General features: G+C 44.6%; 1 protein-coding gene across 2 annotated transcripts; it reads left to right on the top strand.

Moving 5' to 3' along the window:
• Nucleotides 1–10,800: 10,800 nt before the first annotated feature.
• ODC1 (ornithine decarboxylase 1) lies at nt 10,801–21,164 on the top strand. 2 transcript variants are annotated; one of them, XM_027886916.1, is made up of 11 exons: nt 10,801–10,970; nt 13,844–13,989; nt 14,156–14,329; nt 14,498–14,670; nt 14,960–15,094; nt 15,250–15,331; nt 15,641–15,724; nt 16,964–17,126; nt 17,214–17,326; nt 17,644–17,858; nt 20,686–21,164. In XM_027886916.1, exons 2-11 carry the CDS (start codon nt 13,888–13,890, stop codon nt 20,825–20,827), a joined length of 1,383 nt encoding a protein of 460 aa, XP_027742717.1. In that variant the 5' UTR covers nt 10,801–10,970; nt 13,844–13,887; the 3' UTR covers nt 20,828–21,164. The 2 variants fall into 2 exon arrangements, with proteins under 2 accessions (XP_027742717.1, XP_027742718.1); XM_027886917.1 differs by having other exon boundaries at nt 10,829–10,970; nt 13,841–13,989.
• Nucleotides 21,165–23,718: the final 2,554 nt, after the last annotated feature.

Raw genomic sequence — 23,718 nt, 5'->3', positions numbered from 1 at the left:
AGTGTCAGCATTATTGCCATTAATTTCACCTACAGCACAGGCTGACCCAGTGCGGTGGTTTTCCCTGTGCAGTTTTCCTTCCTGCACCTTCATTACACGTTAGCATTCCTGGGAAAATCTATCATAAATATCTTTTAAATACTTCAGCTTTCACAAAGGAAATGTTTAAGAAACATGATACTTACAACAGAGAAAATAGTGGAGTTATTCATCACATACTGACATTAGTGTTAATATGTTAATACAAATGTTAAGGTAGGTATGTGTAAAATAAACGAAGGATGCTCATAATCCACTTGCAGAAAGGAGTTTGAAGCTGCTGTGCATTTATGCACACTGAATGGCATCCAAGCTCATGAGAGACCCCCAAAGCTGGGACCTGGGTTGTGAAACCCACTCGCCTTGTGGTCAGCATTCCCGTCTGCCTGGCTTCTGGACTGGGTAACTCTACAGACAGGTAAATTCACTGGGCACATCCATGCTTGATCTGACAGCTGTACGGACGGCCATATCCAGTTTGGAGAGCTCTCACTTTCTGATGGCACTAAGAGCCCTGATCTGTGCAGAGGGCCTGAACCCAAGCTATGTTGATTTTGGAGACTCCTTAAAAGTCGGATGGGTAGTGACAGCATAATGTCCTCCTCCTGCACATCAGCCAAGTGGAGCAGAAGTTGTGAAAGAGAGCTTTTATGCTGTGCTCAGACCATGAGAGATCAATGTTATTGATCAATGCTGGGAACACTGAGGTACTGAATGAGGCTGAGTCATCGTGCAAAACAGATATGAGAGCGGGGAAAGCAGGAAGGAGAAAGCCTGACCTGGGCCTTGTGATCAGGGCATTCATCTGATGGTTTGGGGACAGGGAAAACGGAAGCTCTAGCAAACTGCTCTATCTCCATAGCTTATCCCACTTTGAGCAGGATTAGGAAGAAAACTCTCAGAATGCTCTCAGGTTAAAGAAAAAAAACTGAAGGTAAATACAAGCCTTTATCACACCACAGTAATCAGTTTGAGGGGATTCATTGTCACCCATGGAAAGACTCAAGAAAATAACAATAACCGCAGTATGGTTTAACTGTACAAAGCAAGTTGTACAAACTGTACAAACTGTACAAACTCAAGGCATTTCTTTTACTGTGCCACTCTGTGTCTCAGGCTGTATTCAAAGCACTTGTTAACAGCATGCAATGAAAGCCATTGCCTGGAGGCGTATTTGTGGGTTCCTTCCAGATTCTGTGCAGCTTTGCAGAGGACTGCAATACTGACCAGAAGGACTAGTAGAGAATAACACACACCTTTCATTTTTATTCCAGTTTTTGTCCACTCCATGCACTTTTGTATGAAAGAGCACATGCATTTGAAAAATTAAGCAGCTGTTGAAGGATATTTAAAATTCACCCAGATCCAGTACTCAAATTATCTTCTCATCCTGTTGAAACACAAAAGATTGTCTGAAAAGCAAGTTCAATTTTGACATGATAAGAGCAGAGGAATCAAGGTCTTTATTCCTCAGAAGCTTGCAAAATACTTTGGTCCCGCAGTGCAGTGAAGTTCTGCTCTCTCTTGATAACAGCATTGTAACAAGGCTGATAACAGCAGGCCACATGTTGTACCTGTTGCACAGCTATGAGTGCAATGAAAACAAAGGCCAAATGTTACCTACCCACGTAAGGACAAGGCCATTTGATCACAATTAGTAGAAGAAAGCATACCAAGGTTTTGGCTAACTGTGTGGCCTGATAACAGCCAAGTCCTGGAATTGGACTACAAACTGCTGCAAAGCAAACGCTATCAGTCTATTGTATTTAGTCATAAATAATTCTTATCTCAGCACCTCCGGAGCTCTTTTCAGTATCAATTGGTTGATCTATACAATCTTCCAGTGGTTAAAGGGAGGCAGTGCTGATCTGGGGTGCCCCAGCCTGACCCTGGCTTAGTGCCCAGGCTCTGCTCTGGCAGCAGACACTGCTGCTGGCTCTGCTGCAGGCTGCCTGCGTGGCCACGGGCACTGTTCCAGGTCTGCCTGGGCCACTGGGACCCACCTGCCTCTGAAAGGCTGATTGTACTTTCTTTTCCACCTCTCTTCTCCCTTCTTGCATGGCTTTTGCAAAGGAAATTCTTGCAAAGGGCTCCATATTAGGAGCAGAGTCTATCTGGCCCCCTATTTTGGGTAAAATCCCCCTTTTAAATAGCAAATTATCATTGGATCTCCCTGATCACTCTATATCAAATGTTTTCAACGCTACTGACACTATCTGCTGAATATACCAACCACATACCCTTGAAAAATGCTCCACCAACCAGCTCATAACAGATTTTACAAAACCTTTCTGAGTTATTTTTGGACTTTGCTTTATTATTTATAAGTTCAGCCTAAGAAGAGTCACCAAAACAAAGCACCCACTGAGCCAGGCAGTGGTGAGCCACGGGACGAACATGCTGCATCCCAGTAGAGGGCTGAAGCATCTAGTGGCTGCAAGGTGAGTTACAAGGAGCACCTGAGTCATTCCCCCATGCCTGAAAGCAAGGTCAAAGTGTGTAGCCAAGAAGCAACACAAAGCACGGTGCTGCACTGATTGCCTCTGTGGGGACTGGGTGCTGAGTGGAGCCCCAGAGCAAGTGTGGGACACCCCAGCTGAGGAAGCATCCCTGGAGGCTATACCATTCTACAAACACCTGAGTCATAATCTCCTGTCCTCCTCCTTCCTCCTGGGAGTGGCAGCAATTTGCTATTCGTGTAAGCCTGCCAGAGCAAACCCCAACCAGAGGCCAAGGGACAAGCCTCCACCCCGCTGTCCACCTACACCTCACCCTCCTATTTTGGGAGGAAGGGAACAGGAAAGACTTTGGCTCTCTCCTCCACGCCCGGGCACCAGGTCTGAGCTGCTCTGAATTGTCAGAGGTGGTTTTTACCAGGATGGTTTTCTTCCTTCTGTTTTGGTTTTTTGGGGGGGTTTGGTTTGTTGTTGGGTTTTTTTTTTTGTGTGTGTGTGTGCAGAGGAAGAATTCGTTCTTGCTCTCCATCTGTATGTGGGTGTGCTGCCAGATGCTGGCTTTGACAGCTTTTCCTCCAAGGTAATATTCCACCTGCAACACCAGACCATCACTGGGACTGCCCATCCAGCCTTTTTCCAAAGGTTCTGCAGAGTAACTCTCCAAAGGAGGTAATACATGGCTCTTGGTGATTTCCTCTTCATAGCTGGGGCTTACTGCAGCTCCTGGAGAAGGATCTTTCCATTTAAAAAAGCATCTGAACTCATCTAGATCCCCAATTTAATAAATAATAGAGTGGATCACGAATAACCATTTACCACCTTGGAGTCTCCATTCTGGGAAGTTACGGAGAAGCAAGTGTCTATCCCAAATTCTGCATTTCCCTCCCCTCTGGACTAATGGAGTATGAGCATTAGTTCATTCAGAGATATATTTATGGTTTCCCCATTTAACCTACTTATCTTAAACTATCTTATTCTATTTGCCCCACAAATTCTAAGAAGATCCTACCCCAGGACAAGATCATGCTTGTGAAATTTTTGTGTGTATTGGTTTAGTTTTGGCAAAGTTAAGAGGTAGTTAAAATGAGACTTATAATGGAAAGCTAGCTGCTAGCATCTCTCCATAATACATGTCTACCTTGCAGGAGTTGTGAGGATTAATTAATTTGTGTTTGTTAAGCACTTTGAGATCCTAAGATTAAAGGTTCTATAGAAATGCAAATTGTTATTATAATGATAAATTCTTTATATGAGCTCATATGTTTTGCCTTAGAGGCACAGTCTCACCCTGAGTTGCGTAGTTATGCACGTAAATCTTCAAACATTATGATGAAAACATACCTCTGAGGGCCTGATCCTTCCTTCTGCTCTGTCACTTCGTGCATAGAAATCCCCTTGACTTCAGGCAGGTCCCATACATGGGACAATTGCAGTATTCAATGTGTTTAGGAAAAGAAAAGACCATTGTGTGCCTTCGGGCTTTGCACTGAGACACATAACTTTTTGTCTCACTCCATAAAACTGCTGCTGCTGCCAGTATTTAGGACTATCTTATTAATGAAATGATTGAGCAGATGACAAAACTTGGATCTGAATTTTGACTCTCCCAAAACTTAGGTTTTCAAAGGTTTATTTAACCTGTTAGAGAACAAGGGAAGTAAGTAAAAGCCCAGCTCAGCTGCAATTGCTGCTGTCACTATCAGGTATAGGATCCCATCGGCATGGCTGAATGCCATTCCTGATGCACAGGTTGCACCTGTTTGGCCCATTGCCCTGTGTGCTTTTGCAAGTGAATGAGGAATACAGGTTTTCAGGCACTTGCTGCACAAGTTGCCAAAGGGCAGCAGGGAGCAAGGCCACAGCTGCTCATGCTTGGCAGACCCGTGTCCCCCTCTCAAAGAGAGCTCTCTGCTTTTCCCTCCCCTTTGCACAAGCTTGGAGCACCACGCTGCCCATCCCCTGCCTGTGAGGGCATTTGACCATTCTGGTCAACATCCTTGTCCAAAGCACTGATCCAACACAGGGGTTATGAAAAAGCTGAGAAGCAGGTTCTTGGGAGAAGTGGTCACCCGTCTTCCATCGCAACATACCTCTGTGCTTTCCTTGCCATGTCTCTGGCATGCAGACACATCTACTCACACCTTTAAAGGACTGGGTCAGAAAAATATTGTGAGGTTTGTTTGTGTCACCCATGGGCTTATCTGAATGCAGAACACAGTGCCAGAAACACCAGCTGCAAAGGAGGTCTCCTACCCAACCTCACACCGAAAGTAGGACTATCATCAGACACCAGATCAGACCAGACATGGCTTTTTCTAGTTTAAGTTTGAAAACATCCTTGGATGGCCACTACACCTCTGTCTCAGTGCTTCACTGTGCTCCTGGAGAAGAAGTTCCTCCTCTTGGCCAACCTGAACTGCCAGTGGCACAACTAGGTTCTCACTATAGTGTCTGAAAATACTGAGAAGAATTTTGCACCATCTATGTAGCTACCCTTCAGCTAATCACCTCTTAAACAGCTCTTCAGCAGATTAAACTAATCTCAAATTAAACTCCTGTCATAATCCAAAATGTGACGTTTTCAGCATGAGGTTTTGTTTCCTGGCTGTTTGCAGCGGGTATTGTACAGGAGAGACTGCAACTCTTGCATCCCCCTGAATATGAACCAAAATCAAGGATGCTACCTATTCAAAGTCCCATACTATTTGTTGTGTAGTCTCAAAAGATTTCTACTGAATGCATTTCCAGGAGTGAAAGGTATGATATAGATTTTGTACAATTCCATTCCCCTGACATGGAAACCTTCAGAAGTTCTCAGTCTGAGAATCTGTCTGCAACACAATGTATACCTAGAATTATCACAAAAGAGAATAAATACCTTTTATGTTTAATATATCCAGAATTTATAATCTCCTAAATTTTACACTTGTCTCTTTTCTTCCTCCAAATATTGTGGGCCCTGACACAGGTTGGATGCACCATTCAATACATTCACTTTTACCATTCACATCATCAATTCCTCCTACCAAAGATAACTGAAGACTAATATTGCCATAAACCCCAGGAAGCCATGCTGACTTCTGATGGGCTTCTTCTATTTTCCACTACCACAAGAGAAAAAGATGTTACTGACACCTGTCTATCTGAAGACAGCAAAAGTTGGAGGAAGGCTGTGGGGAAAACTGAGATACTAAGCTTTCCAGCTGTCCTTACTTTTACTGTAAAGCATTAGTTTGTACCCAGAGCTCTGCATGGGGACATACATTACTCAGAAGACAAACCTTGTGAGCAAATGTCAGTATGAGCAACAAGCACACATAAAATCCTACAGGGCTAGGCTCTGCCCACCAATACGTGCCACGGGCTGCTGTTGTCCTCTATCTTCTCACACCATGCAGTGAACTTCCCACCAGCAACTGCAGCTTTGCTGGAGCAGTCTGTAATCTCACTGTGTTTGCACAACACCTGAAGATCTGATCTGTGGGAGAGATTTTACAACTTAAATCTGCAAAGTGTTAATTCCTGCAAATTGTGGTATATTTCAGGTCTTGCTGCTGCTCTCCTTGTCACTCCTCATTCTCCTTTCTGAGATGCCATTGCAGTCTGTGCCAGACAATACACATATAGGGGTCAGATCTGTCCGTGGTCATCATTTGATGTGACACTCAATACGTCTACAAGCACAAAGTGCTTCCTCGCTCAAATCTGATCAAACTTTCAGGCTGCCTCCGGAGTAAATCAAGGTCTTGCCCACCATCGGCTCAGTAGCTGGCTGTCAAGTGTGTGTAACAGCAATGCCCCTTGGTCCCAGCAATGTCTTCACTGTGGCAGAAGTCAGTCCTTCACACGAGAGAGATGCAGTCTCGGCTGAGCACGGCAGTGCTGTGCTAGCAGGACCAGCCATTGCTTTCCCACTTGCTGGCTGCACACACAGAATCAGTCTGTCACTTCCACGTCTCCCTTTCCCACATTGGTCCCACAGAACAGGCTGACCTCTGCTTTTCAAGATAATGCTCAAGAGCATGCAAGAGCTCTTCTCACTCTTCCTGACTCAGAGAATTTTGAAATTGTCTTTTTTGAGAGCAAGATGAGAAGTTGACTAAAATACAAAGCTTTTAAAAACTCTGCTATACCATCTTATATTGCCTACAGAATCCATATATTATTACCCATAACAATGCTAGAGCTAAATCTTATTATCTGGCTCACCTCTGGTAGATGTTGAGCTCATACAGAGGATGATGGTGCTCAAACACTTTGATGTATCAAGTACATTTAACAGCATGCTTATGAGAGCACTGACTTTTTCAATTTTTTTTTTTAATATCTCAAATCTGTAACTAAGAAAGATTGTAAAAGCCTCAGATGCAAAACTAGTGCTGTAATGTCAGAGTTATGTGCTTCGCCTCATGGCATGTGAGGTTTTGAACTCATTTTGAAGATACTGGGACTACTAAGCCTAAAAAAGGCAATTCAGAGAACAAATCCATAAGCATTTCTGCAGTTGAGCTGCAAAGCAAAGCTTTCCAGTCACTTCACAAGAATTTTGGTCTCTTCATCTCCTTTAGTTTAACCACTGCAATGAGTTATTTTAGTTCATTGCTCTGACTCAAAAGCATGCAACATCACATTTGCAGCACTGAGGGGCAAGAAACTCCATTCAAATGCCTAGAAAATGTGTGATAAAAAGATGATAGAAATGTATCCTGGAAACATCATTTTTTCTAATGGTCTTTGTTGGATGATGGGGGCAGTTGGCAGCTTTTTTTTTTTTTTTCCTCTGTGCAATGGTCAACAAACTGAAAGGGAGCAAGTGGCTGCTGCCCCAGGAGAGCTAGAGGTACCCCCCAAGATTTCCCCATGCACATATCCTGCACCCCACTGCCCACAGAGGATCTCCACCTCACAGAGGCCCACAGCTCAGCACATCCCTATTTGGATTTTACTCTCTGCAATCCTGGGTAAATCACTGAATCGTCCTCTGAGTCACTTTTTCATCCGTAAAGTGGAGGTACTATTTGCTAACCACCATGAGCTGTCATGAGGCTTAATTTCTTAAGCGCCAAGTCCCTGAATAGACTTGGGGGGAAGGAAAGCAGATGAGAAATGCGAGGCATTACCTTGAGGTTTCCTCCAGCTGCTGTGATGGTGATGGCCAGGGAGCTCATTCTTCTCCCATTGGGCAGCTCTTGCCACCTGGCCAAAGCTGAAGGAGCCTGGGGCTTGGCTCCAGCTCCTCCCAAATTCAGGGGTCCACAAGAGCCAGGAGACCCATCATTCAGCAGGACCAGGGACCAACCATCAGGTTGCTGCTGCTGCTGCAAGATGTAGGAGACACTGACAGCTGTGGGGCAGCCTCCCCACCCCTTGTTCCTCCATGTTAGCAAGGGCCCTGCTTGGAGAGAAAGCAAGGAGGGGAAACATCAGGAAGATGTTTCCTGCCAACAAATGCTTTTCCAGTGCCCTCTTCTGGAAAACATTTTTGGCCGAAGCAACTGTTTCAGGTAAGATAGTTTGAGACTGGTGGTGACTTGTGAGGAGTTGCAGGAGCATCCTCTGGCTCTTCATACACAGGATCTGCTCTGCTCCTGTCACTGGGAGACCTGTGCAGCTCCTCGTGACCTTCAGAGCAGCTTGGCCAGACACTCAGGGCAGCAAAGGACATGCCTCCTTTCTCTCACCTGATATGCCTGTAAACCGTCCCTCAAGGATCGTCCTGAGACAAAAACTGATAGGGGGATAAAATATTTTGGTAATCCCATCCTTTTGAGGATCTGATATAATATTGCTATTAAGTACCTGCAATCAGTTCATCAGGTAATTGCACCCCATGGTTGTTCTTGTTACCTCTTTCCCTTGGAGCAGTCCAGCCTCTGCCCTCCAGCCTCAGGTAAGCTCCATGTTGTCTCACATCTGAGCAGTGCCTATCCACTGATCACTGCCCTCCAACCCCAGCCAGAGGTTAGAAAGTGAAGAGGGAACAACATTTTTCTTCTTGGCCAGTCTTTGCGAACGAAGATCCGGGGAAGGTCTTTCCACCTTCCAGCCTGCGCATTGGATTTTTTGGGTGAGACACAGTGTGTGTGGAACTGAGCCCACCCTTTAATCCTAAGGTTCGTCTGCCGGGGCCAAGCGAGCTTGGACGGTGGCAGCGAGGTCCTCAGGACGTAGATGGATTGCCTTACAGGGCTAATGAGCTCCATCTGCCCGGGGAGTGGCCCCGTCTGGGAATCGAACCCGGGCGTCGGCGGAGACAGTGCCGCGTCCTTAACCACTAGACCACCAGGGGCTCCCAAGGGAACAACATATGGTACCAGGGAAGTGGTGGAGTGCTGGGACCAGGTGATGGCCATCGTCCCTATCTGGACCACCCCTTGCTTTTGTGCCAACTCAGTGAGCACCTGGCTCCTGCAGTGGTGGCATAACCCTTCACTTCCCTCTCTGGCTGATTTTCCAACACCTAAATTACATCTGCTGCCCATGGAGCCAAATCTAGAGGCTTGTGAGCCCCATTATTTGCCCTGTTAACTGGCAGGGGAAGTGGTGTGAAATTCCTCTGGATTTTTAATGAGTTACCTTAGCACAGGCAATGCTTGTGCAGTGACAGCAATAGCTGTTGAGGGCAGGCAGTGTCCTAAGGACCAGCTGATGTGGATGCTGCACGCTGGGATAGTTTTCCCCAATGACTGCTTGCTGTTTAAAAAACTTTTTGTAATTCATGTGTGGCCACACACACCAAATATACGTTTTTAAAAAATTTTTTAGGAGGTTTTGTTCTTTCTTTCATTAAATTTAACCACAACTAGTGGCTCCGTCCCCTGGCATTTCTTTTGGCTGTGTCCCAACTTGCCTTTTGTTTATTATCTGCTTGATCTTGGTGTTTTCCTTTATTTTAATTCTTCAAGGGATTCTTGTACACCCCCTGCCACACCCACCTCCCCCCAGTCCAGCTCCAGCAGCTGAGGCCTGTGCGGTGGACAAGGACATCCCATTGATCTGCTTCTGCCTGAAATGCAGTGGGTTTTCCAGCTGAGCTCAGGGGTAGAGGTGGGAGAATAGGACTTCTGAGGCTGGTGAGCACAGCCTTTTTGGTACCTCCACAAGAGCATCTCGCACTCCACAGCAGCCAGCATTTCCCATCGCTTTTCTCTGTGCAGGACTGAGGGTTTTCCCCACGTTGCATGCTCACCCACCAGCTCTGCAGAAAGGCAGGGGCTGGCTAGATGTCTCTGCCATTAAAATAGCCACCAGTGACTTGGAGATGGGGAGCAGGAGCACCCTGAGCTCTGTCCTGCAGCAGGGGCTGCAGAAAGGTTCCCTGCCTCACTTACAAATGCCCCAGGGATGGCGGGGTGCTTTTCAGCATGGCAAGGGCAGTCCCATCCTTCAGAGCTCCCACGACAGGGCAAAGACTCAGTCCACAGGGGGTTGCTTCCACCGTGGGATAAAGCTTGAACTTTCTAAAGAGAGGGGAAGAGCGGCCGAAAGTGCCTGTCCCAGCAAGGGCAGAAAGTGCGGTCATTCCAGGGCTAAACCAGAATCGGATTAAAAGGATCGTGGAACTTAACACCTGTTTACAGCTTCCACCAAAGCGCATTTTAAAAACAAACCAGCAGTAAAAAATAACATTTCCCTACAGTGGAAACAGCTCTCAGTGTCAGAGCAAAAGCAGAGGGGAAAACAAAGAAGTGGTCGGTGTTAAAGGAAGTGTTTTGGATAACAACCTCGCTGTGCAGGGATGGAGGCAGGGGCAGCAGCCAGTGCCGACAGGGGCTGCGAGAGCCGAACAAACAGGATGGCTCTGAGGGGGACAAACGTTTCCGGAGTGTCACCCCCGCGACACTCTGGGTGTGACGCTCGAGGTCCCCTGATTCAGCGGTGCCTTCTTCCAGCATCTGCTGAAAGCATCGCTCGCGGCCGCTTTTCCACGCTAAGGCAGCGGTCCCGAGCCGGGGGTACCGAGCCGTGCACCTGCTGGCGGCGGGTAGGGCTGGAGGGGTCGCGCACATCACTCCGCCAGTGGATCCCACACTGAGCGGGCCCACGGGGAAGCGGGACGCGGGGGCCGGGGCCGGGGGGGCCGCGCAGTGCCCCGGCACCCTGAGGGCACGGCAGGGCCGGGCGGGGCGGGGCGGGGCGGGGCGGGCGGGGGGCGGGCTGCGCATGTTCGGCCGCACGTCACAATAGCGGCGGTGGGAGCGCGCCCGGTCCCAGCCGATCGCGGCTGGTTTGAGCTGGTGCGTTGCCACAGCGACGCCGCTGCGCTATAAATACGAGCGCGGCGGCCGTGGCGAAGCTTTGTCAGCCGCGGCGCCCCGCTCCTCCTCAGCCGGCCCCGCTCCTCCTCAGCCGGCCCGGCGCTCCCGCCCGGCTCCGCGCACCGCACCCGGCTCGCAGGAGGAGCAGGAGGCGGCTCGGAGCGAGGGGATCGCCCGCCGCCGAGGCCTGACAGCAGCTCTGCCAGCGTTGCCCGAGGTGAGGCGGGCGACGGGAGGTGCGGGGCTGTGCCGGGAGCGGGAAGTGGGACGTGCCGGGCTGTGCCGGGAGCGGAGCGGGCAGCGGGATGTGCCGGGAGCGGAGCGGGCGGAGGAAGTGGCCGGCGCAGAGCCACGTGTCTGCGGGGCCGCTGCCAAAGCGGCGCGGCCCGGGCCGGGCGCCGGGCACGGGGAATCCCCAGGGCCGCCGGGAGGCTCCGGGCGGCTGCGAACGGGCCAGGCGGGCTCGCCCGCTCGCCTGGGGAGTGTTGGCGGCGCGTCCCGAGAGCGGGAGAAGGGACAGCCCCGCCGTGGCCGCCGGGCTGTTTCCGGGGTGGGGAGAGGCAGGTGCGTGGCAGGAACAGGGCAGGAACAGGGCTCGGGGCGCCCGGGCTCGCCCTTAGGCCGGGCGGCGCCGGGGCGCTGCCCCTCCTGCACACTCGCCGGGACCTGGCCTGGGGCGGGAGGAAATCATGGAATGGTTTGGGTTGGAAGGGGACCTGGAAGATCATCCAGTTTCAACCCATTGCCGTTGGCAGGGACACCTTCCAGTAGAGGAGGCTGAGGTGGGTGGGCTATGGTAAAGGTGCCCCCCGGGGCAGAGAAACCGCAGTGTCAAACCAGGGCACCCTGGCCCGGACGGGTGCCGGCTCCGCACAGCGACCATATGGCTGCGCCGGGAGAAAGGCCGTCAGCGAGCCCCTTCGGTGCCCGCAGCGCTCTGCAGGGCCGGGAGTGCCTCGGGCACCTTTTCTAGACGCAGCTTGGCTATTTGAGTACAGAGCCTGCAGGCATGACTCAGCTCTGTCTAAATACAGCTGCTGAATAAGGGAATGTTCTGGAGAACAAATTCTAAATGAGCACAAATTGCCTTTCTTCTGGGGAGCTGCAGACACTTTGCACTCAGTCCAAATAGAAACATACTTTGGGAGGCTACAGTTTGCACCTACATGATCATGTTCTGCCTATATTCAGTGTAATTACACTGTAGTTAAAATTGTGCGATGAGGTGGAGATGGAAAGCTTGCAAGAACTTCTTAACTAAGTCCGCTGTGGCCAGTAAAAGTAATTTCCCTTTTAGATGTTAATAGGAAAAGTGCTTTTCATACAGTGCTTTGCAGAGGGAAGATTACACTAAATTCATCCTGATGGTCTTCACTTCCCTTAAACACAACTTAGAAGTCCCTGAACTGCTTTCTGCGAAGCTGCAAGTCCTATATGATAAGATGCATCTTCTCCTTAATAACAAGCACTTCCTGAGAAATGTTTAATTTACTGTTTCTTAGGGTCCCATAGAGGCTTTTAAGAGAAGACTTTAATCCAGCTTGTGGGAGAATTATCACTGCACGTGAATGACAGTGGGGGAGAATGAGGCTCAGTGGATTGTTGGATTTATTAAAGTCAAAGCTTAATCTAGCTTGAACCTTAAATTTGATTTATCTCTAAGTGAGAAATGATCAAAAGATGCAAAGAAGTTCTTGACACTGGGAGTTCAGGTGCCATATGTTTCTGAAGGTTGAAATGAAGTATGATTGCTCATCTTTCAAAGTTATCACTAAATAAAATTCAATGAATTTTCTCATACACAGTGTATAGAATGAATGTTATATAGATTATATGTTATATAGAATTAACTTTGTTAATCTGTAACAGCTGTAAAATGTTATTTTTCAATGGTTTATAGCCAGACTTTTTGAAAATAGAGTGAACAGTGATGTAACTAAAGATTAGTGAATAGTTTGGAGTTTGCATAATTTTCAGTTGTAATCTGTATGACTAGTTTGAGTGTAAAAAATGCTGAGACAAGGAAGAGGGTTGGATCCCGTTACATGAAACCATATCTTCCCTATGAGTCACTTGCAATGCTGAGATCTTTAAAAGGTAGTACATGCTCCGCTTAACAGCTTAATGGAGTAGGCTGTCATTCTCTATTTGGGCTACCCAGTAAAAGGATGGCACAGACACTTTGCCACAGACTTACTTCATAGGTGGTGGATGGCAGAGGAATGTGCTTTTGCTCTTTAGTTCTGGTTCTCAAGGGACTTTCTGCTTGGGAGGTAGATTTCTGTTAGCAATGAAGGCTTGTAATGGACTCCTGTAAAATCCTGTTCTCAAGTGCTAATTGGGATCACTGCTAAGACTTTGTCTGCAGGTCAGAGTTAGGAACCAGTCTCCTAGCGTGTATTGTATCTGCCACTCCTGGCAGCTGAGATTTTCATGGAGTTTGGAGGTCATGAGTAGAACAGGGAAGCTCTAACCACCAACAGAACAACTTCAGTGAAAACCCATATCTCATGTCTGGTTTATGCATAGTCTGAACTGTAGTGAAAATTCAGATACTTACCTGGCTCGGACCTAGTTGTTAATACTCAGAAGTCAGTAACGTTCTGGGATTCTATATGTAGAAAGAAGTAAGCTCTGTCTCTCAAAACTGGTAAGCTAAAACAGTGCTTAAAAAAAAAAAGTTCAAAAAAAACTATGTAGACACTAGCCATAATATTGATGTGGGGATGAAGAAAAAGATAAAAGTGTCCAGGGAGCTAGACTAATAATATCTGACAGTATTTATTTGATTGTTTTTTTCTTTGAGTAGGTTGAGTACATCGTACAGGTGCTGAACATAGGAGAACTTGCTTTCAGCTAGAAAGAGTATTTTGGCATGCCTCCTTGGTTGTAATTACATCTGTTCTGTCATTATGCAAGTTTCCAATCTATGCAGCTCTTTGTGATAACTGTAGGAATTGTATAATTGTAAATGATATGAGCACAATGTAGTTGTCATATAGTGACTATATGAATCCAAATGAAGTAGTGAATGTAAACCATATGAATTTAAATGAAGTGACTAATGTTGGGTGCTTTTTTTCTCACCAGTTCATACTTTAATCCCTTTACATAAATCTGAAATCTTGGAAATCATGAGTAACTTCAGCAAAGAAGAATTTGACCTGACCTTTCTTGATGAAGGCTTTACTGCCAAGGACATCCTTGACCAAAAGATAAATGAAGTGTCATCTTCTGTAAGTATGATGGGAAAACCACTACATTTCATGATGCTACAAACTTATAAAATGATGGAACAAGTTGTCTTTGCAAATGATCTGCAAGGCAGCTTTCTCAAATGCTGACCTCTAGGCTTATCCTGTTATCTGTTGTTTGTAATGCTGAGATGTGTGTTTGCTCTAGGATGATAAAGATGCCTTTTATGTTGCTGACCTTGGGGATATTGTGAAGAAGCACATGCGATGGCATAAGGCTCTTCCTCGGGTAACCCCCTTCTATGCCGTAAAATGTAACGACAGCAAAGCTGTTGTGAAGACACTTGCTGTGCTTGGTGCAGGATTTGATTGTGCCAGTAAGGTAAGATCTTGACTATGTCCTGGTCTGTAATGTTAGTAGATGTTCAGCTTTATAAAATGTGCTTATATAAAATTAGGCATAACCAAGTGATGCAGCTGTTATTGTTCTGATTACTTTAATCATCCATCTAGAAATATGTTTTACAAGTATAATCTCTTCTTTCTTCAGACGGAAATACAGCTTGTACAGAGCATTGGTGTACCATCTGAGAGAATAATATATGCAAATCCCTGCAAACAAGTATCTCAAATCAAACATGCTGCCAGCAGTGGTGTACAGATGATGACATTTGATAGTGAAGTAGAACTAATGAAAGTTGCAAGGGCCCATCCAAAAGCCAAGTAAGTCACTCTAATTGTTCTATAATTCTTCCTTGGGTTCCCAAGTTACAGAAAGATTGCTCTTACCTGAAACTTGTTCCTTATTAGATATAAAGATAGGCTGCAAAATTGTGAGAAAATGAGCATACTTCTAACTAGTGAGATCTAAATCCTGTATAGTTTACTGGCACATTAGGAAGAGATAGGCAGGGAAGCTTGTATCTTTAAGCTCAGTCTCATTCTGAGCTCATAGTTGCCTAATAATGTCTGTTCTACTGAAACTTAACTCCTCATTTTGTCTTATTTCTAGGTTAGTCTTGCGCATTACAACTGATGACTCCAAAGCAGTTTGTCGTCTGAGTGTTAAATTTGGAGCTACACTTAAGACTAGCAGGCTTCTCCTGGAGCGTGCAAAAGAACTTGAGCTTGCCATTGTTGGAGTTAGGTGAGTTGATAATGTCAAAATAGTCATATTAAATAAGTTTTCTTTGAGTAGTCTATGTAAGGACAGAGATGCCTTTACATGTGGTGACATGAGTTTATTCAAGACTTCCTGACTAATTTGCCAAGTAGCAACTGATATTTTATATCTTTTCACAGTTTCCATGTTGGAAGCGGATGTACAGACCCAGAGACCTTTGTTCAAGCCATTTCTGATGCCCGCTGTGTGTTTGATATGGGAGTAAGTCTAATTCTACTTTCTCTGGAACTACTGTTCAACTGTTGTGTTAATCAAGTGTGAATATGTTATAGGGTTAAAAAACCTGACTAAGTCAATGATTTCGTGTTGGAATTTTTGAGGGCATGATGGCTTACTTTGACCAGTTTGGCAAAACTCATCTACAGATGCACTATTACAGTGACTATTACTTGAATATGATGAGTTATCTGTGCTCCAAATATTAGTGAAATGACTTCACATTACCTTTTAAGCTAAAATGATAAATTAACAACTGATTTCTTGACCATGTTGCCATTAATCTCATTTTAGGCTGAACTTGGCTTCAGTATGTACCTGCTTGATATTGGTGGTGGCTTCCCTGGCTCTGAAGATGTCAAGCTTAAATTTGAAGAGGTACAGCATTTCTAAAAACTTCTCAGGTTGTGGAGTCTTTTTGAATGTTGATCTGGATTAAACAAAATCTTGCTTTTTCTGTTTGTATGCAGACACATTTGCAAGAATGTGTCTGCTTGGTCAGAAATGTAATTTAGAGGAAAAGAGAAATTAATCTGAAAACTAAAAATTAGATTAACTCCTTAGATACTTAGCTAAATGACTGCATAAACATGCAGAGATCTCAAACTTGGAAAGCAGGGTTTAATTGCAGGCTTAATTCTTACTGGCATAAACTTCTTCCACTTGATACTGTACTTCAAACTGTCTGGATTGGCACTGCTTCCAGACAGTATGAAAAGGTAGTCCTGAACCCACACTGCCCTTATGGGTGACAGCAGATTGGATCAGTGTCTGATTTGATTTAGAACTAGCTTTTGGATAATTTTTAAATTGATCTCCAGTGTTCTCCAGTCTGCTTTCATTCAAAAATAGCTCTGTTTTCAGAAGAGACAAGGAGTCTGGGTAGTTGTAGGACTTCCACTTAAAGCAGTGTTGTCAGAGCACCTGCCCCTCTAACCCCAGGCAGTGTTAAATGTTGTTACATATTAACACAAGGAGACAGGGAGTTATACAGAATGAGTTTGCTGCTAATAGTGTGGGCTAACATTGTTGCACTTGTGATACTTCGTAAGGAAGTCCGGCTTCTCATAGTGCAGTATTGCCATCAGGTGCAAATATTGTTGTCTTTGGGCTCCATGGCAATATATGGCCGTGCTGCGGTTGGAGGCAGCTTAATGGTAACTTCAGAACTTGAAATAACTGTTGATAAAGGCCACTGAATTTCAAATCCTGTGAAATGACTTTTTAGGATGCAGTAAGATGGAGAATTAGCAGAACTACAAGTGGACTAGAAATCAAATTTTGAAGACTGGGAACTTCCAGGGCATTAGTGTTGGTTTAATGAGTCTAGGAATGGTGATTTTCTTTAGACTCAAACATAAGTTGTTTTGTCACTTAAATATTTAACACCAATTGATCTCTGCTTTTGTTGCTTTGTGTAAATTTAATTGCAAACAAAACTTTGCATGGGAAAATAAAGCAAAAGTAATCAATAGAGGTTATAACAGGTGTTAACAGATGCTACATGTTTGACCAGTACATCATTGTCTATCTAAGAGTCTGAGTTCATTTCAGGCTTCTAAAACAGCATCTGAGTAACTGCTGAAATTCTAATATTGGCATCTGATTCTTCCCTAGATCACAAGTGTAATCAACCCAGCACTGGATAAATACTTCCCTTCAGATTCTGGAATAAATATTATTGCAGAGCCAGGAAGATACTATGTTGCATCAGCATTCACATTGGCAGTCAACATCATTGCAAAGAAAATTGTATTAAAGGAGCAAACAGGTTCTGATGGTATGTAATTCTAGACCTAGTCTTAGTTCTAGCTGACTATATGTTTCTGTCCAAGCATTCTCTTAATGGTGTCTGAACTTTTTACAGATGAAGATGATGCAAATGACAAAACTCTTATGTACTATGTGAACGATGGAGTCTATGGATCGTTCAACTGCATCTTGTATGATCATGCACATGTTAAACCAGTTCTGCAAAAGGTATGCCCATTCAGAAGTACCACATACTAGCTGTGTATCATGGATGCAGGAGAATCCTTGTCACAGCAGTCATTCTCAATTCACTGCTCCCTTCATGTTGTCAGAGTTTGGTATTTAACTTACGAAGCATGCAGTAGCATTAACTCAAAGCTGAGGGTGAAGAAAGATTTGCAAACAGCTCTTCCTTCTCTTCTCTACGAGGTGGAATACTGTACTAATCATGATACTACTTCTGGGGAATACTGTACTAATCATGATACTACTTCTGGAAGCACTGTTTTGATAGTCAAATAATTCAACTCCACTCTTTCCTTCAGCGGCCTAAGCCAGATGACAGCTGCTACTCCTGCAGCATATGGGGACCAACCTGTGACGGCTTAGATCGTATTGTTGAGCGCTTCAATATGCCAGAGTTGCAAGTTGGTGACTGGATCCTGTTTGAAAACATGGGTGCCTATACTGTTGCAGCAGCTTCTACTTTCAATGGATTCCAGAGGCCAACAATACACTATGTGATGTCAAGACCTGCATGGTTAGTAACTTAAGTATCGTGATCCAGCAGTGCTTTTGATACAGATGACTGTAGTGAGTAGTCCATGTCAACTGGCTACCTGTCAACAAGCAGAGCCATAGTTCTGGTGCCATAGCTCTTTGGTGCCAAAACCTGCTGCTGTGGAAGAAGGCAGTGCCTTTGAAGGTTTTTGCTGTGTGGTTAGAGCGATGCTGACACTGTTAATTTACTCTTTTCTCTGATGTACACACTTCCAGAAGAAGTGCCTTTAAAGGGGTAATGTTAGAAGTTTTCATTAATCTGGGCTTCTATCTAGTGCACAACGTACAGAATCATTATGGATTCTTTACAGTTAGCTTCTGTGACCAGTCAGTCACAGCTCTAATAACATGCTGTCTTGATAAGTTGGTAAGTTTAACTTGCTAAATCCTGACTGCAGGACACTTAAAAGTGCTGCTTCACAGCAAATAAACAAATAAACTGTCTGTTTATTTGAGAGCTGTTCCTTGGCTTAGGTTGAGCTCTGGCTCTTTGCTCAGTGTAGGGTGCTAGATCTCCACAGGAAGTTACTAAACAGGTAACCAAAGAAAGCAGGAACACCTCTTAAGTGCAGGAATACTTTGAAACTGCTCCTTAAACAGTATTTTAAAGTAACTTGGGTGCTCTTCTTTGCAAGACAGGTTAATGGATTGTACCTTCTATAAAAGTGAGGTTTCCTGTAAGAGGAAGCCCTTACTTCTGTATTGAGATCTGCCTGCTAAACTGGCAGAGGGCATTTGGACAGCAGTGTTACTCTAAAGCATGATTAGCTCTGTTCTTGGGTTACTTTCAGATTCATTGGAAGTCCTTAAGTTCAGGGGAATTCCTGCCATGAAAGTAAGAGGAAGCTTCCTCCACTCTTTTGCTAGCCTTGCCTCTATAAGCAAGGCTTGTATTGTTGCTTTCCCTTAGTGAAATCTCCTGCCAGTTGAAGCATTTTTTTAAAACCAAATTAAGCTTTTAGATTTCCTATAAGACTCCAGAATTGAACTAAAAATTGCTCTGCAGGGGTATAATTAGCTTTTTCTCTGTAGCAGTAGGTTTCTGTTAAAATTTAATACTCGGTCTCAGGCATGCTGAGCTTAATTGTGCAGACATAACTGTCATCCAAGGCCACAGCTCTCTTTCAGCCCTATGTGACTGCCTGTGTTTTTTGGCAAGAGAATTTTGTGATATAAACTGGCCCTTAACCGAGGGAGATGCATCAATGAGATTATGGTGCAGATCTTTCTAGGCCAGGTGAAAGTCTTTTGGACTGTTATACATGTTATAAAGATGTACAACTAAATTTGTGGCTAGAAATTGGGAAGGATAAAGGACAAGATAGTTACATATGTTTAAGTAAAAGCTAGTAGTACATGAGAAGCCATGTAGTAGCACAACTCTTTGCCGTGTGTATTTAAGATAACTAGAACTGTAAGATGACACCAAGCTGAGAGGTGCTTTTGACACACCTGAAGGTTGGGATACCATCCAGAGGGACCTAGACAGGCTTGAGAACTGGGTGGACCAAGTGCAAGGTGCTGCTTCTGGGGGGGGACAACCCCCAGCATCGATCCAGGCTGGGGGATGAACAGATCGAGAGCAGCCCTGATGAGAAAGACCTGGGGATGCTGGTGGATGAGAGGCTGGACATGACCCTCCAATGTGCACTTGCAGCCCAGAAAGCCAGATATGTCCTGGGCTGTATCAAAAGCAGCATGGGCAGCAGGTCGAGGGAGGGGATTCTGTCCCTCTGCCCTGGTGAGATCCCACCTGGAGTTCTGCATCCAGCTCTGGGGTCTCCAGCACAGGAAGGACAAGGAACTGTAGGAGCAAGTCCAGAGGAGGGTCACCAGGTTGATCAGAGGGATGGAGCACCTCTCATATGAGGAAAGGCTGAGGACTGGGATTTTTCAGCCTGGGAAAGAGAAGGCTTAAGGGTGACCTAATTTTTGTCTTCTAGTACCTGAAGGGAACTTACAGGAAAAATGGGGCAAGGCTATTGATAGGAACATGTAGTGACAAGACAAGAGGGAATGGCTTCAAACTGAAAGAGAGTAGGTTTAGATTAGATATTAGGAAAAACTTCTTTACTGTGAAGGTGGTAAGGCACTGGAGCAGGTTGTCCAGGGAAGTTGTGGATGCCCCATCTCTGGAGGTGGTCAAGGCCAGGTTGGATGGTGCTCTGAGCAGCTTGGTCTAATTGAAGGTATCCCTGCCCATGGCAGGGCATTGGAACTAGATCTTCAAGGTCCCCTTCCAACCCAAACCATTCTATGGATCTATGAGCTAAGTCCAAAAACTCAGTCAATTGAGGTTCGTCTGATCTTGTCTTCTAGTACAACACCCATCTGAGTATGGAAGGAGTTGGATAGTTCTCACTGGTCAGCTCCTGGTCTGTCATCCATACTTCTGCCTGATTCAAGTTATCCAGGAACGTGAGGGTGTGGGATAAGGGATAGTCAAGTTTACAGGGATTTTCAAGTCAGAAATTTTGAATTATTGAGAACTAAGTCAGTAAAATTGTATAGAATGAGTTATACAGATCTAGCTACAGGTATAAAAATGCGTCTTTTCAGAACTAGTGAAACCAGCTTGGTACTGACATTTACCCTAAAGCCTAGGCAGCCACAAGTGACCTGCATGGATTCTGCTTGTATTATTTTCATTTTTCCCTCTATGGTAATTATGTCTGAATTGTAGGTGATGAAGAAAAAATTCATTTCATACTCCATGGCAGTTAAAAAAAAAAAAGGTACCTTGCTTACCTCTTTAAGCAGATTATAGTGAAACGCATTTTGACTTGCTCTTCTTTTTTTCTTTCTAGGCAACTAATGCAGCAGATCAAGGAGCAAGGGTTCCTAGCTGAAGTGGAGGAGCAGGATGTTGCAAGTCTGCCACTCTCTTGTGCCTGGGAAAGCGGAATTGAATATCCAGCAACTTGTGCTTCAGCTAGTATTAATGTATAGGTAATATTTAGTAATTAACTGCAAGGTTAGTCATTGAATTTAGGGCATTTGGGGGACCATTAACTTAATTCTTGCTAGGATTTTTAAGTGATTTTTTTAAAGTTTAGGTTTGGCATAAATGCAACAAAAAATGACTAGGAGATGGGTCACAATTATCTGTGTTCCTATGGAAACTATTTGAATATTGTTTTATATGGATTTTTATTCACTTTTCATGTATGCTACTAAAGACTGACCCTCAACTGTCAAACAAGTATTTGTAGCTTGTGTATGGCAGAACGGGCTAAGCTTAGTGCTTTGTGACCTACCTGTTTTAAAATAAAGTATATTGAAATAACTGGTCCTGTGTTTGGTTAATCTGTGAAAAATTAATGTGTCATGGATGGCTCTTATACCATGTATGAAGGCAGACCAGATGCTGTGATCTCAGAACTTCTTAATAAGTGAGTACACATTTGCCCCTACCATTGCCCTCCCAACTTTCTCAGAAGTGAAGGAAACCCTCAGTGGACAGGAAACTAAACTGTCTTTTTTCATAAATGATTAGAAAAAGGTTGACTGTTGACAAATTGGATACTGTGTGAATGCTTGTGGATTTGCATTCGTTTTTCACTACTGAACATGGACTTAACACAGTTGCATATTGCAAGTTCAGTGCAGTGCTGGTTTTGTGCAAGTTAGTCTATATGTGCTGTGGCCAGGACTGATGCCTGTTTAAACACATCTCATCATTAATGAGAGAATACAGAATAAGGCTCCATCCATGACTGTGACTGACAAGCTGCTTGTTATGTGTGCAAGAACTAAAATAAGTTATGGGAAAACTTAAGAAACTGAAACTCTGTGGCTGACTAGCTCTCTGACCCATATTGCTGAGGGCTTTAGTATAAAATAGATAAGAAATGGAACTTGACATCTTTGGTACGTGCAATACAATTAGAAGCTCCTATTTATTGTTATGAAAATACATGCTGCCCTTCTGACTTTGGATTAAATGCAGTAGATGACACTAAGTAGTAAATACTGGGAGCTAATACAGGGTGTGGTGATGATAAAATAGTGAGTGCTTATTTAAGTAGAGCATTCTGACTTCTGCTTAACCTGATGCTAGTCTGCTGTCACTTGTTGCACTAAAACTGGAAAATGTTCTGGACAGATTCACTGGCCCTGGAGCTGGATCTGATCCATTTGCCAGAAGGTCCTGGACTGCAGGCATGGCATAGCAAATGTATAAAGAAGAAAACCTTAATGTGTAAATATGTAAAGCTTAAGCTAACTTAGACTAAGTGTTAAAATTTAAAGGGTTGTCCAAAGATGGGCATTGCTGATAGAAACAGTGGCTCTAGCAAGATGCGAAATAAAGCTGTTTTCTTACAAGCAACTGTGAAAGACAATGTTTAACCTCAGTCTGTACTTTTAACTGAGACTGTACTCTCCACTAGCTGAATTAGTAGGGTAAAAAGAAGTGATGGTACCTCATTCCTGAGTCTCTTGAAGCTTCTCAAGTGACTTTAATTTGCTTTACTCTTAAGCTTGAAACTTGCAGTTGAAATGGCACTCACTTTTATTCTCATGCATACAGCAAACTGCAGTACACACACAGTGGAGCCATAGCCATAATCTCTAAGAACGTCCCAGCATCCAAACTGGGGTTTCCTTTAGCTTTTCCAAATTCATCTGGAAACTTAATGATTCTTAACATGAAAGCAAAAGTAGTGAATGGTAACCAAATGCTGATGTTGTAAAAATTCCACATCTAAATCTTGTCCTAGAAAAGCCAAGTGCATTTAACTGTGGAAAAAACCTAACATGTATGCAGAAAAAGCACTCTTTGAGAACCTGCAGTTGTCCAAAGGAGATGTTGCTGCTCTGTCAGCATGTCTGGTTGAAGGCTGGGGCTGGTTGAGCTGACCATAGTTCTTTACCTTTCTCTTCTGTTGCAAGTATGCTGTAGACTTGGCTTATGCTCTGTAAGCCATGTGTAACAAGTGTTTAAAGCTGCTAATCTGAAGCATCTTCTGTGGGGAAAAAAAATGGGTTTTGCTGACAGACTTGTCGTACTTGTGGGAATAATTAATATTTACAGTAATGGTGGTGTGTTTTTAAGAAAGACAACTTTCTCAAATTGAGTTATGCTGAGCAGATGTTCTGGGCTCTGAGATACTGAGCATATATCTTTCATCTCCTAGCTGCCCTGCTCCTGACTTCCATAGAATCTTAGTTATTCATTTTGACTTTGCTAATTGATTTTAAAGTACCGAGTGACAGGCATTAGTCATAGGGTGACTGTGGGAATTCCCTACGCTCCCCACTAGGGAAATATGTTTCCTACTGGAAGGTGGAGCAAGCACCATGTAGGACAGCAAAGATGTAACAAAAGTAAGCAATGAGCTCATGGTTTAGTTTGACCTCCCTTTGATGGCCCTTTGGCCGTTAAACCCTTTGCTCCAGTTGTTTTAACTGCACATCTTAATTATTCCTCCCTGGGGCAAGCTTGTCTGATAAGGAGGAAGGGAGGAGCTGTATGCCAGAAAAATTGAGATCAGCTGCAGCTGTCTGATATAATTAGCTTAACAAATATTAAAGTTGGAGCCAAGAATAGCCTGTGCCTTTCAGCTCACTCCTTGCTAACCTTGCTCTGTGTGCTACTGTCTGTCTCACTCTGGGCTTTGCTGGCCCATTTGCAGGGACTGTGGAGTTCCTGCTCCTGCTGACGCTGGCGCTCTGCATTCCCTGGCACCGCTGATAATGGCGTTGGTTTTCTTGGGATCACTCATAAAAAGAGAGTAATATCTAAGGCAAATACCAAGACATCTGCCACATCATCACCACATTTCTCTTATCTGAGCAGTGAAGCAACTTGAGCTCTAAAACGGGTCTAGCTGAGACCT

Source organism: Empidonax traillii, unplaced genomic scaffold (assembly GCF_003031625.1).
Source record: "Empidonax traillii isolate 1590-97213 ecotype Southwest subspecies unplaced genomic scaffold, ASM303162v1 scaffold197:size915647, whole genome shotgun sequence".
Classification (NCBI taxonomy): domain Eukaryota; kingdom Metazoa; phylum Chordata; class Aves; order Passeriformes; family Tyrannidae; genus Empidonax; species Empidonax traillii.
The sequence above is the reverse complement of the archived record's forward strand: the minus strand, read 5'-3'. Positions and strand labels throughout refer to the sequence as shown.

Bases quoted from the DNA above. Each gene is read 5' to 3' on its own strand.
- ODC1 (XM_027886916.1), top strand. From the start codon at position 13,888: ATGAGTAACTTCAGCAAAGAAGAATTTGACCTGACCTTTCTTGATGAA. The intron at 17,327-17,643 runs GTATGCCCATTC...TCTTTCCTTCAG, and splicing joins TTAAACCAGTTCTGCAAAAG to CGGCCTAAGCCAGATGACAG. The intron at 17,859-20,685 runs GTTAGTAACTTA...TTTTCTTTCTAG, and splicing joins GTGATGTCAAGACCTGCATG to GCAACTAATGCAGCAGATCA.